The sequence below is a fragment of the Maylandia zebra genome, linkage group LG3 (assembly GCF_041146795.1).
Source record: "Maylandia zebra isolate NMK-2024a linkage group LG3, Mzebra_GT3a, whole genome shotgun sequence".
NCBI lineage: Eukaryota > Metazoa > Chordata > Actinopteri > Cichliformes > Cichlidae > Maylandia > Maylandia zebra.
Window position 1 is genome coordinate 52,841,674 of NC_135169.1, and position 13,467 is coordinate 52,855,140.

The 13,467-nt window shown below is 44.4% G+C and overlaps 2 protein-coding genes across 6 annotated transcripts; both read right to left on the minus strand.

Annotated features, from left to right (window-relative positions):
• Positions 1-1,382: 1,382 nt before the first annotated feature.
• LOC101486612 (RNA-binding protein 4.1) lies at positions 1,383-5,731 on the minus strand. 5 transcript variants are annotated; one of them, XM_004576081.6, is made up of 4 exons: positions 5,219-5,726; positions 3,801-4,224; positions 2,216-3,114; positions 1,383-2,053 (listed from the first exon to the last, which is right to left on the minus strand). In XM_004576081.6, exons 2-3 carry the CDS (start codon positions 4,204-4,206, stop codon positions 2,261-2,263), a joined length of 1,260 nt encoding a protein of 419 aa, XP_004576138.1. In that variant the 5' UTR covers positions 4,207-4,224; positions 5,219-5,726; the 3' UTR covers positions 1,383-2,053; positions 2,216-2,260. The 5 variants fall into 5 exon arrangements, with proteins under 5 accessions (XP_004576138.1, XP_012771762.1, XP_004576136.1 ...); XM_012916308.5 differs by lacking the exon at positions 2,216-3,114 and having other exon boundaries at positions 5,219-5,731; XM_004576079.6 differs by having other exon boundaries at positions 1,383-3,114; positions 5,219-5,723.
• A 593-nt stretch (positions 5,732-6,324) lies between these two features.
• On the minus strand, positions 6,325-10,385 carry LOC101487272 (RNA-binding protein 4.1). Its single transcript, XM_004576082.4, has 4 exons — positions 10,239-10,385; positions 8,799-9,227; positions 7,711-8,447; positions 6,325-7,546 (listed from the first exon to the last, which is right to left on the minus strand). Exons 2-3 carry the CDS (start codon positions 9,208-9,210, stop codon positions 7,717-7,719), a joined length of 1,143 nt encoding a protein of 380 aa, XP_004576139.3. The 5' UTR covers positions 9,211-9,227; positions 10,239-10,385; the 3' UTR covers positions 6,325-7,546; positions 7,711-7,716.
• Between the last annotated feature and the right edge of the window lie 3,082 nt (positions 10,386-13,467).

The window sequence follows — 13,467 nt, forward strand, 5'->3', positions numbered from 1 at the left end:
CACAAACAATTCTTTGGTCTTTGTCTTGTTGAGCTGCAGGTGACTCTGCTCGTACCACACAACAAAAGAAAACGCTACATCCAGATGAACAGAATCAACTTCTGGAGTTTTACCTACGTGGATGATTGAGCATGCATCAAGATGACAAAAGAGTCCATCATAACTCAGTACTCTGTCTCAACACCCTCACTGATGCATCCAACCACCGCAGAGTCATCAGAAAACTTCTGAAGATGAACCTTCTCAATACTGCCCGCTCAGAAGGCCCCTTTTCTTGTCATTGAGGAGGGGTTTTATGTCCTTAGTTATGCACAGCTTGTTATTTAGGTAACAATGGACAGTCTGAGCAGGGACGATGGAGTCAGTGATACACTCAGTAAGCCCACTGATGTCCTCACTGACAAGTTTACAGTGTCTCCCAGTCTGTCACCTCAAAACAGCCCTGTAGTTTCACTAAGACCTCCTTTAACCATTCGCACATGCGTGTGTGTCTGTATGCTAACAGTAGGTCTAAAATTCTCTCCCCCTTGGTGGGACAGACCACGTACTGTGTGAAAGTTGGCAGTGTAAAACTTCAGATACACAGCCAAGTGTCATTACTAAAGTTACTGTACATTATACATAATCATAACAACAATAATAATAGTACTCACTAGTTCTGGTCAGCCATGAAGCAGGACAAGTTCAGACTCCAACGGACAATCAGCTCTGCAGGGAGGCTTATCAGCACCGATATATCCCCTCCATCAAGGACCTGTACAGGCCCAGTTTTAGGAAAGGGCCAGAAAACATCTCTGCAGACCCTTCACATTGCAACTGCTTCCTTCAGGAGGCACTACAGAGCGCTGTTTACTAAAACCAGCTGCCAAAGACAGTTTCTTCCCCCAGGCTGTCATGCTGATGAACACTGAGAAATAGCCCACTGTTATATCATTCAAGGTAACAGTGGCTTAGTATTACACTATTAAAATGAGTGTCTAAGATTCATCCAGGGTTGCACTATGTTCACCCCATTTATAGCTATGTAACTTGTAAAAGAGCAAGAGGGTTTTTTTTTTTTAAACAAAACAGGTTTTTTGCATAAAAAAAAACTTGAACTGGAGTCAAACAAACTTGGCCAAACAGATTCTGATATATAAACATGTCCAAGTCAATGTTTATCATGTCATGACATATTTCATGTCACAAGTTGCATTTATCATTCTCTGTATGACAAAGTGATCTTCCACCAGTCTTCGCTTGTGTGTTCACGGGCTGATGGACTCTGCAGTCGATTTCACATCTTATAGTAAGTGCGCGCGCGCGCGCGCGCGCGCGCGCGCACACACACACACACACACACACACACACACACACACACACACACACACACACGAGAGAGGTCACAATCCTCAAACTTTAGACAGATTTTTTTATTATAACCTAATAGTGAGAAATCAATACAGACAAAAAGGTTCCGAGGTCAATGCTTTACTACTACAGGTTGAACATGTGAATCTCATATTTATCATAGCAATGGAAATCAATGGAATTTAAGTAATGTTCCTACTGTCAATAAAAGAAAAAAAAAGAAAAAAAAAATCAAACACAATGTAGCTTAAGAAAAAAAAAAAAAAAGTTCTCCCATCTTAATTTCACAAATGTTTTCATCTGATCCCGAACAGAAAAGTGGAACCATGAGAAGGAAGAGAAGGTCCTCGTTTTCAGGCTTCAAGCACTCACATTTGTTTAGCCGTCGCTGCAGTTATGAGGCATACTTCCACTAACACAAATACACTAAACGCACATAATACATTAGAAGCTGCTGAATACACTTTAAGTTCTATTAACAGAAGACTCACCTTTACAATAAGCACCATGCACTAATGTAATGTGTTCAGGCTATGTATGTTTTTTTCAGAAGGGCAAAAATTCAGTTGTGGCAGTGTCACATAAGGAACCAGGCTGGACCTGCTTTTACATACTTGCTAACTGCAGCTATACCACAGCGTGTTACAAGACAATGAGAGATGGGAAACTGAGCCACTGTTTGGACTGGAGTGTGAATTAGGACCTGGAAGAAGATCAAAGCATATTGTGAATGTATCCAACCATTTAGACTTAAATGTTCTGCTTACTGTGCCCACCCACCCACATACAGAGCGCTGACTTTAGCTTCAAACAACAGCAATGAGATTCACTGTGTGACGTTTACATGGCACTTCGGCTAGCCTACCTGCTTACTGTAAATCAGCTCTGCCCTGACTGCATGGGACAAGCACTAGTATGTATACCGTGCCCGCTCCGCGCCGGGATCCCGCGGATTTTCATAGGTAGAACTTCTTGGGAGGGCGGTCACCGGAGAAAGGCGCGAACGCTCATATGTATATCCATCTGCTTCGGCAGCAACTCTCCGAATCGGACTCCGGTCACGTGCGTAGTATGAAGAGACTGGGGCTGGTGGAGGAGGGAGGGGAGGGCGCTCGTATGGGTTGACATTAGAGGGAGGCAGACGCTCTCTCATTATAGCCGTGGAGGAGGACGCTGCTGGAGCAGGCAAGGGGACAGCGCGGCGTTCCTCGAAATAACTGCCTCCGTAAGTATTGGCCCTGTACTTCTCGTAGTAGTCCACAACCCCGTACGGATCTCTTTCCTCATAAGGCGACCGTCGCACCGGGTAGGCTGGGAACGCGCCATAGAGTGAGCCGTTGCCCCTGTATGCTGCCTCGCCGCCATACATCTGAGCCATGCTATGTTCTGCAGCAGCATTTACACCATACCCCGGGTGTGGCCCATACCTCATTGCACCCTCATAGCCTGCACCTCTTCTGTACCCTGCCATGTTGCTGCTGTGACCGGAACCTCGGGAAAAACCGTGCACAGGAGCATAGCTGCCACCGTAATCTGGTTCGCCACTGAAGTCCGGATGATAACCCCTGCTGCGACCCCGCCCGCCAAATCTCGAGGCATCGTATCCATCAGACTTTGGCTCTGAACCGTGGTAGCCATTTTGGTCAAGAGGGCATTCTTTGGACCAGTGGCCTTCCTGCCCGCAACGATAACAACCCGATCTGTCTCCCATTCCCGGCGCAGTACGCAGGCGGCTAGTCGAAAGCTTCACGCTCATCAGTTTGCCTTAAAAAGAAAAGACTCAATAAGGATTTATACCTGCATTCATATTTCCTGCCTGTATCAATCAGCTAAAAGGCTGCATTGTATTCCAACAGTAGCAAGAAGACATACCTAATGATTTGAGCACTAAAAATATGGTTATTAAAGCTGAAATCCGTAACTTGAAACGCTTCTTAAACCACCGAAAACACAACAGGTAACTAATACGATGTGATCAGTGAGCGTCAATTTCAACTTGTACCCGTGGTGCGGACGTGGATCTCACCGGCGCAACCCGAGATTTATGATCCTGTGAATAAATGCGTGTCAAACACCACGTTCTACGAACAGGACTACGTCATGTCCGTTTTAATCCTGCCCTTAATGGGACTATGCATTTGGTCCGATTTGTACACTCTATGTACTTCAAATCAAATACTTGGAATAACCACACAACAGGTGTTTACCTGACGAGTGAGTCATAAATTCCAGTCTGTGTCCCTTTAAGTCCACAACACAGGCGGATATTACCAAAGACATTACGGATACCAGCTTTAAAATGATGTTGGAATTGTCTATTAAAACTTACCTTAGTTCTTTTTACTCACCTGCATTTGAGCAATAATTTACCCATCAACATAACAACAATATTGATACTACATCTTTAATCTGACTTTAATTAAATCATCAAGCCCAGCCCAAGAGTTCACCTTTAAAAGCTGTGTTGTCTAACTGATTAATGGCTTCCATGGCATCCTCCATTCTCTCCATGTGAACAAAAGCATAGTTTTTTACTATGTCACACTCCAACACAGCGCCAAACTCTTCAAACTTGGCCCTCAGCTCCTGGTTGGTACAGGCAATGTTGCCAACGTGCAGTTTGGTGGATCCCCTTGACTTGCCACGACTTAATTCCACGTTCATAGGCTGGCCATTCAGCTCATACTGGTGGAGATTGCGGATGGCTTCCTCTGCCTCTGTTTTGTCATCCATATGCACAAAGCCAAAGTTCTTGACAATTGAGCATTCTGCAATCTTGCCATACTGAGAGAAGAGAGAGCGAAGTTCATCTGATGTGGTGTCTGGGGACAAGTTCCCTATGAATATTTTCACCATTGTGCAGGGTCCACGTCACTAAAGGAAGAGAGGAACTTCAGCATTAGTAGCATCATGACTCCGATGACTGAATTGAAACTTTTACCAGTTCATTTAACAAAATGCTATTCAGTTCAATTTTATTAATATAGCGCCAAATCACAACTCCAAGGTTACAAGGTGAACTTCTGCAATAATGAGTTTCCAGCAGTGTTGTTGAGCAATCACTACTCAAACTTTATGGACTTTTCTCCATTGACAAGGCTTCCTGGGCATGTAGGAGTGAGGACCCCTACTAGTTAACTGTATAGAAAGTCTCCACGTAATCTCATGGGGACAACACGAACAACACTGGTACAGTCCGCACAGAATAGAGTGGCAGCAATACTAACAAAGCCAGCACTCTGACAGTATTTCATTAAAGATAACCCACTCAGCTTTAACGAGTCACCATATGGGCCTTGAACGTCAACTGGAGAATAACGTAATGGACGCGCTCTTTGGGCAAAAGTTTAAGCGCAACAATTAAAGTTTGACGAAGGAGCTGACCAACAGACAAAGCTGCAGTGGACTGGATTCAGCGGAGCCATTTCTATCGGCTGTTTAGTTTACAAAGAACCAGCGTGGTGTGCGGAGTCCAAAGGAAACGCGCGAACGAGCCATTAGCAAGCACAGCAGTGCCCGCGCGGTGCTTAACCAGACACTGAGCACGCAGCCGAAAAAAGTCGTTAGCGGCACCGCTAAATAACATCACCGCAGCTTATCTGATTACAATGTGCATCAAAACCTGACAAAACACTTACACACTTAAACTTACCGCACTATACTATGCCTGCTTTGGTTACTCTTACGTAACGTCACAACATTCAGGCTGCGGCCTTCACTACACGAGTCGCGAGGCTGTAGCTTGGATATTGGATTAGCAGATCTCTTTTACAGCAAACACTTCTGGAGCAGCTGGAACTGTGGTGCACTGGGTCACTTTCGCAACCGATTTTTGTTCCTCGCAATTACGGGGTAATACAATTCATACCTGTTAAAAGTCGCACTCCTCGTCTCCTCCCTCGGAGAATGAAATGGCGGCTAGCGCGTTGGCAGGCAAATACATACAGCTAACCCCGCTAGCGCTTTTTGGGAGGGACTAGCTAGCACCGAAAGCTAAGCCATGGCGTCTCCACATGCAGAGCAAAGGAAACCAAGGCAGGAGAATAGGCAAGATGGAGGATATACTTCGTGACTACGTGTAAAATAGTTTTTTTCTAAACATTATTATCAGTACTTGAACAGTGACATTTAAGAAATCCGACTTGCTTTGGAAGATTAGCACCTAATCACGCTGATAAAAAGTGAAAAAGGTTCTTTCATACAGTCGCTGGATCACATCATTGGGTCTTTGAAAGCGTTCATGCGGAGACACACAGCCCACTCAAAGCTGGATCTGTAGTTTGGAGGTCCCATCTCGGTTCGCGGAGCAAAGTTTTCAAGTTAACTGGACTACCACATACAGATTAGTGTCAATGCGTTTCGTCCAATATGTTCTGATATGAAAACCTTATTGATAACAACGTAGCGAAAGAGGGGGCAATTTCGTTCTGATCCATCCCAGTTTGGGCACAGTGGATCGTCCTGTATACTCTACCATCCGCAGCAGAATAAAACACACATGACCCAAACTGTGGCTCAGCACATAAGGCTGTTTTGGTTTGTCAAAAATAATTTTTATTTCTCCTGGCTTGTCCCGGTGACTTCTCTCTCTTTTAAATGGAATGGAATTGTTAAGATTTAAATGGAATCTTAACACAATGAAGAGACGGGGGTTAGTGTTTTTTCTCCCTAAAATCTGCACTGAAAAGTTTAATTCAACTGTGGCTCTACATCAATGAAGAGCTTAAAACAAACAAACAAACAAACAAAAAACAGAATTTCAAAGAAATATAGATTTTAAATAGGTGAAGAATGGCCTTTCATGGAGACTTTCTTTTTTACAAGACATCGTCTTGAACATTAACCTTGAGCCCCTATTTGGACAAATAACTGGATTTTATTTTCTGATATTCATACTTGGAGCATTTTTAGAACAAAATACCAAAAGCCACACCACTGCATTCATCATACTCAAGTAAAAAACTGAAACGAGCATGACCAAAATAATTTTGGCTTTATTAAAAATCATTAACTTCAGATTTTTTTTAAAAGGTATATTAATATTTTTTCAGCTAGTATGAAAAATACAAACTTCAAATCCACTCATAAGCAAAACAAGGAAAGGCACCTTCAACAGTACACAGGACGTGCCTCACAACTTCTACAGCTCTGCTCCGTCCCCCCACAGACTTGTTCCTACTCAGTGTTACATGGATACAATAGAGATCTCACACACCGTGGCTCGTTTCTGTTGTTGGCTACAGGCAGTCAGCACCACTATCATCGGGAAGAAAACCGTTTGTCAGTTGCACAATCCATATCAGCTAGCAGTCTCACTTTGGTGTCACTTAGTTGAAGAATTTTAGCCCAGCAGACACCTCAATTATTAGAAAATGAACAAATAGCAGAACCCACAGACACATTTAAATGAGAAAAAAGCTGGAATGTTTGTGATCTCCAGGCTTAACTTTGGTTTAAACTCAAAGTATCCCTCTGTAAATGCTAACTGAACGCTAGACTGCACACACATCCATTTCCCTGCTGCTGCCTTTAGCCTTTTAATCCACTACAGAGGGAAACGCTGCACCATTCGATTCCACACGTCTGGCTTTACCTGTTATAAAATACACATTGAGAGTTACCGCCCGCTGCAGCAATGATGCTGCAGCAATGATGCTGCAGCAATGATGATCATTTGTAACACTTTTTTCTCTTTATCCAAATTCGTTTTACTGACACACATGTCAAATGTGTGAAAGCGCAAAATCCAATTCTTCTGTGCAACAGGTAACCTATGCCATTATGTGGAATGAGGTATGCTTCATGCAATCTTAAAAAACAAAACATGTATTAACTGAACAAGAATATGTCTAAATGACAAAGAAAGACCAAAAATTATTATTTGCCGATTTGAACAATTTGCAACAAATGATGAGAGACATGTAAAGAAAGAAAGACTTGGCTAAAACCCGAGCTGAAAACCTGCAGAGTAAGAAAAATGTCAAAGTGTGACATTTGCTAATCGCCCCTTCAGAAAACAAGCTAGGGGAACATGGCTGAAAAGGACGAGTCGTCTGCAGGCCACTGGCATCTCAGATGCCTAGAAGATACGGACACCATTTTCCAAACAGAGTCTCTTTGCCGTACATCAACGCAGACTGAAGGAATCACACTTGAAGTGACGGCAAAGGAAAAGTCTTGCAGTTCACAGACAGACCTAGAAAGAGAGCACAGCATTCCTGAGAAACAGTGCTGACACTTACCACAACTTTAAAAGATTCAGAACGTTAAAAACAGTCCAAGTTCAGACAAACACAGAACCGCGTCAGTGCCCGCTGACTGCTAATGTCTTAAAGTAACGTTATGGACTGTGGTGCTCACCTGGCTTTAGTAAGGCGCATAACGTGATGCATAATGACCCTTGGGTCGTGCAGCTGTGTATGAGCTCCTGGAGGCAGAGGCAGGCGACAGTTGTGTTCGCTCATAGGCAAAGCTGGCCGATGGGACAGCTGCTCGTCTGGTCGGGGTGTGCTCACCTGTGTAGCATGCGGCAGGCGCTTGAGGCGGAGGCAGGGCCTGACGCTCAAAGGGATCTACACTGGATGAGAGCTTTGAGATGGAGGAAGGTGGGGGAGGGGGAAGGTAGGACATGCGCCGATCCTCAAAATAGCTTGAGCCAAAAGGATGAGCTCTGTACTTCTCATAATAGTTGACGCTGCTATAGAAATGGTCACGATCAAAGGCTGGTGACCTATCAGCATAGGAGCCTGGTGCTCTGCTGCTGTACCGATCCCCTGGCTCAGAGGCGTAGCCGCTAAGCCTGTGGGGAAGAGGTGGAGGCAACCCACCTACGTAACTAGCCGGACTATATGCAGAGCCACTCATGTAATCAGCTGCTGCAGGTGAGGCCATCCCGTAGCTGCCATAACTTGGGAGACCGTGTGGCGGGGCCTGGGCACCGCGGCCTCTCATGCCGTCACTGTGGCTACCGTTCCGAGCAACTGGACAGTCTTTCGACCAGTGGCCGTGTTTCCCGCAGACAAAGCAGCCCGTATGATTTCCCATTCCCGGGGCAGTGCGAAGCCGACTGGTGGATAGCTGTACGCTCATCAGCTTGCCTTGTAAGGAAAGAGAAGACACGCATGAGACCGTGGGGACTCTGACACGGAAAGCTTCTTAACGACCATTAAACACGTTAAAGTGACAATGACTGAGAAAAGCGAAAAAACGTGCAGGTGACTGAATGACAGTGCAGTGCCCATTCATCAAGTACACTGCCACTGGTTTTACAAAAAGACCTTCCAAACTTGTGATTATTTTTAGTTAACTCGTCAGTTAAAGCAACGGTTATCTATACTCTGTGGAAATACATCAGCAAGAGGACTTTACTTATCCCTACGGCGGCAAAATAGAATCCAAAATCGCATGTACAGAGAAGACAACTTGCACTCCCCTGCCCGAGCGTTCACCTTTGTAGGCTGTGTTGTCCAGCTTACTGATGGCTTCCATTGCATCTTCGACTCGCTCCATGTGAACAAAGGCATAGTCCTTAACAATGTCACACTCCACCACTGGGCCAAACTCTTCAAACTTGGCCCTCAAAACGTCACTAGTGACCTCTTCCCCGAGGTTGCTGACATGCAGTTTGGTGGTGGACTTAGGCCTCCCTTTGCTCATTTCCACATTCATGCGCCAGCCGTGCAGCTGGTGCTGGTGGAGGTTTTTGATGGCCTCCTCTGCCTCGCTCATGTTGCTCATGTGTACAAAGCCATAGTTTTTGACAGTGTCACATTCTGTGACTTTGCCGTACTTCTCGAAGAGTTCCCGTAGCTCCTCTGCTGTGGCATTGCAGGCAAGGTTGCCAATAAAAATTTTCACCATGATGAATTCTGTGTATCCTAGAAGATCAAGAAATATGTCTGTTAGGAACACATTCCATACTTATTGATCTAAAAGGATGTGAGGGCCATTGCCCATTTCTGTTGGTTAACAATGTCATGAAATTGCTGCCTTATACAAATAAATACAAACGAAATCTAAAAGCAATTGTTCAGCTAATACAAAGGCCTTCGCAAACATTAACAAGGCAGGGCATGTTTGCTTAAACTGTTGAATGTGTTCACACCAAACATCAATGAGGACAGGCCAAAATCAAGTCACATAAAAGGAGAGAATCATTCACTCAGCTTTCACCAGCTTCTTTTATTAGACCGCAGAAGATTCAACGTGTGGACTGTCTGTGGTGGTCAGAATGATGTCCATGTCAGACACTGGCAGGATAGCTTCTTATTTGTACTCATCACAGGCGATCTGACATGTGTGACTACTTGAGTGGTCAAGTGTACACACAGAGACTACACAATTCATTTAAACTGTAACTACATGTTGCTGCTGCAAAATGATCGGCAGATGAGAAGAGCTGAATTCGGGGCTGTGACAGGAGCTGCTTTGGGGCTGAGTGACATAAACAGACTTTTGCTGAGCAGATGTGCTAACTTTTGTGTGTGTATGCTGTATTTGGAAAAGTACCACCTTCATATTACACTGCCTTCATTTGTCAGCGGAGACATGTCAACACCAGTTTTGCACTCGTAAAGTAGCTAGCTTGTTAGCACTAATCCGTATGTTACATTAATCACACGATAACGAACCCTAACGCCCCAGGTACGTGTTGCTCCCAATTTCTAAACTATGTAAACTGCGTTTAGTTCGCAACTCTTCACCATTCATCCACTGCTATTTATAATTTTTGACTGTAATACGTCCAGGAAGCTAATGCTCGCTAGCCGCAGACTCACTCACTTTGGCCTGTTAATTAATTTTCTTCTTTAATAAACACCACAACGTAAGTTTTACATCGCACACATAAAGAGTCGTGTCACGTCTTCACACCAAAACCCCCAGCTCACCTATAAAGAGACGTAGGCCTCGATACCAATGAATGAACAATGAAATGACGCCACTGTACCGTCCGCGTTCTCTTCTTCTCCTGTTGTTTTGATTGGTAGTTAGCAAACCAGCTTGGAGCCGTTCGCCCTCTACTGGCCTGGAGTGCGAACAAGTCAATCGGCGCCAAAAGTGATCGAGCTCGTTGACCACAGCATATTTTTTTTAACCATTATAAAAAAGGACATTAGATATAAAATTTACTGAAAAAAAACCCTAAAGCATAAGCAATCAGTTCAACCTGCCATGTTGTTGTTGTTTTTGTTTTTTACAAAGGCAGGGCAGCCAGCAGAGCAAAAGGAAGCTGCGACATGAAAATCAAACATGGAGATAAAGGAAAGATGGGAGCAGGAAGGCCCTTGAGTATTTCACCTTATTTAACATTTCTGTACTATTGTTATTTAATAAGATGTTCTTATACAAAGGGTTTCTGTGTGCAAAAAAAGAAAAAAAAAAAAAACAGAAATGAGCTGCACTTTTGTGGCTTGTACACTGGGAGGCTCCAGTAAAGGTTTGAACCATTGACTGTAGAAAACTATGTGTCTACAGGGAGTGCAGAATTATTAGGCAAATGAGTATTTTGTCCACATCATCCTCTTCATGCATGTTGTCTTACTCCAAGCTGTATAGGCTCGAAAGCCTACTACCAATTAAGCATATTAGGTGATGCGCATCTCTGTAATGAGAAGGGGTGTGGTCTAATGACATCAACACCCTATATCAGGTGTGCATAATTATTAGGCAACGTCCTTTCCTTTGGCAAAATGGGTCAAAAAAAGGACTTGACAGGCTCAGAAAAGTCAAAAATAGTGAGATATAGTGAGGGATGCAGCAGTCTCAAAATTGCAAAGCTTCTGAAGCGTGATCATCGAACAATCAAGCGTTTCATTCAAAATAGTCAACAGGGTCGCAAGAAGCGTGTGGAAAAACCAAGGCGCAAAATAACTGCCCATGAACTGAGAAAAGTCAAGCGTGCAGCTGGCAAGATGCCACTTGCCACCAGTTTGGCCATATTTCAGAGCTGCAACATCACTGGAGTGCCCAAAAGCACAAGGTGTGCAATACTCAGAGACGTGGCCAAGGTAAGAAAGGCTGAAAGACGACCACCACTGAACAAGACACACAAGCTGAAACGTCAAGACTGGGCCAAGAAATATCTCAAGACTGATTTTTCTAAGGTTTTATGGACTGATGAAATGAGAGTGAGTCTTGATGGGCCAGATGGATGGGCCCGTGGCTGGATTGGTAAAGGGCAGAGAGCTCCAGTCCGACTCAGACGCCAGCAAGGTGGAGGTGGAGTACTGGTTTGGGCTGGTATCATCAAAGATGAGCTTGTGGAGCCTTTTCGGGTTGAGGATGGAGTCAAGCTCAACTCCCAGTCCTACTGCCAGTTTCTGGAAGACACCTTCTTCAAGCAGTGGTACAGGAAGAAGTCTGCATCCTTCAAGAAAAACATGATTTTCATGCAGGACAATGCTCCATCACACGCGTCCAAGTACTCCACAGCGTGGCTGGCAAGAAAGGGTATAAAAGAAGAAAAACTAATGACATGGCCTCCTTGTTCACCTGATCTGAACCCCATTGAGAACCTGTGGTCCATCATCAAATGTGAGATTTACAAGGATGGAAAACAGTACACCTCTCTGAACAGTGTCTGGGAGGCTGTGGTTGCTGCTGCACGCAATGTTGATGGTGAACAGATCAAAACACTGACAGAATCCATGGATGGCAGGCTTTTGAGTGTCCTTGCAAAGAAAGGCGGCTATATTGGTCGCTGAGTTGTTTTTGAATGTCAGAAATGTATATTTGTGAATGTGGAGATGTTATATTGGTTTCACTGGTAAAAATAAAAAATTGAAATGGGTATATATTTGTTTTTTGTTAAGTTGCCTAATAATTATGCACAGTAATAGTCACCTGCACACACAGATATCCCCCTAAAATGGCTAAAACTAAAAACAAACTAAAAACTACTTCCAAAAACATTCAGCTTTGATATTAATGAGTTGTTTGGGTTCATTGAGAACATGGTTGTTATTCAATAATAAAATTATTCCTCAAAAATACAACTTGCCTAATAATTCTGCACTCCCTGTATATGTCAGGTCGGGTATCAGATGCCACCTCTCTGGGGACATCTCAGGCCCTCTAAGGCATGGAGGCCTATCTCCCCCCACCACTCCCCCTGCCAGTGGCAGACGCCTTCAGAAATCGATGCATTGGTGGTTCTTTGTGTCCGGGGATGGGCGTCCAGGTACACACCAGTTCACTCCTGGTGGCTGCTTGTCGGGGCCTGGAGCCTGGGGGTGGGGTGCCCTCGGCCTCTTGGCCTGGGGCTCGGTCACTCTGGCACAGCTGATGGAGCTCACGGGCACGTCGCTGCAACCCCCCCTGGCTTCTGCTCTGCGGCTGACCCCTCATCTGGGACTCTCCTCAGCTCTTTCCGGGATAGTGGCACGGTTGCCCCTCTGTTGGTCTTCCTTGGTCTCTTGTGTTCTGAGGGCCTCTGGATGGCTGGAGCCTGGATCTCCTCCATACCTGCTTCATGCCCTGGAGGACGGGGCTATGGCCCCCCCACACCCTCTAGCAGATCATTACATGAAGGAACCTTTTAAATACAAGCGCGTTCATGCTCACAGGTGTACACACGGGTGCTCACACACACAAACTACACCCTTTTTGGCTGCTACCTCAAAGCACACTGTGCTCTGTCAATTTTACATTTTACACAATAATATTCAATATTTAGTATTTACAGTTATATTCACATAGATCATCGCAATGATGTTGTTTATTATATTGCTCTCTTTTTCTTTGCTTGTTTTCTATTTTTTCTTTCAACAGGTGATCCAGGTGATTGATAGATGGATTTTTTGTCTGTTTGTTTTGTGGGTTTTTGTTTTTTGCCCTTTATCGCCGTCCCTCTTCCCCACTGTTTTTCTTTCCCTCTTTCTTTTCCCCAGTCAAGTCTGTCCCATGTTCAGCAAGTGAAAATAAAATAAAATAAACAATAGAAGCAAAGGTGAATCAAATAGATCAATAGGCTGGGATGGTCCATTTGGTAAAGTAAATCCGTTGGGCATCTTTCTTTGCCTTTAGACAATAATTCTGATGGCAAAAGAATCTAACAGTACAGGCGAGGGGAAAACAAAAAAGATTACGGCGATTGAATAATGAGCTGGGGGGGGAGAG

Coding starts and splice junctions, on each gene's coding strand:
- LOC101486612 (XM_004576081.6), bottom strand. CDS start 4,206: ATGGTGAAAATATTCATAGGGAACTTGTCCCCAGACACCACATCAGAT. Junction 3,115..3,800: donor AGACAACACAGCTTTTAAAG/GTGAACTCTTGG, acceptor TTTCTTTTTAAG/GCAAACTGATGAGCGTGAAG.
- LOC101487272 (XM_004576082.4), bottom strand. CDS start 9,210: ATGGTGAAAATTTTTATTGGCAACCTTGCCTGCAATGCCACAGCAGAG. Junction 8,448..8,798: donor GGACAACACAGCCTACAAAG/GTGAACGCTCGG, acceptor TTTCCTTACAAG/GCAAGCTGATGAGCGTACAG.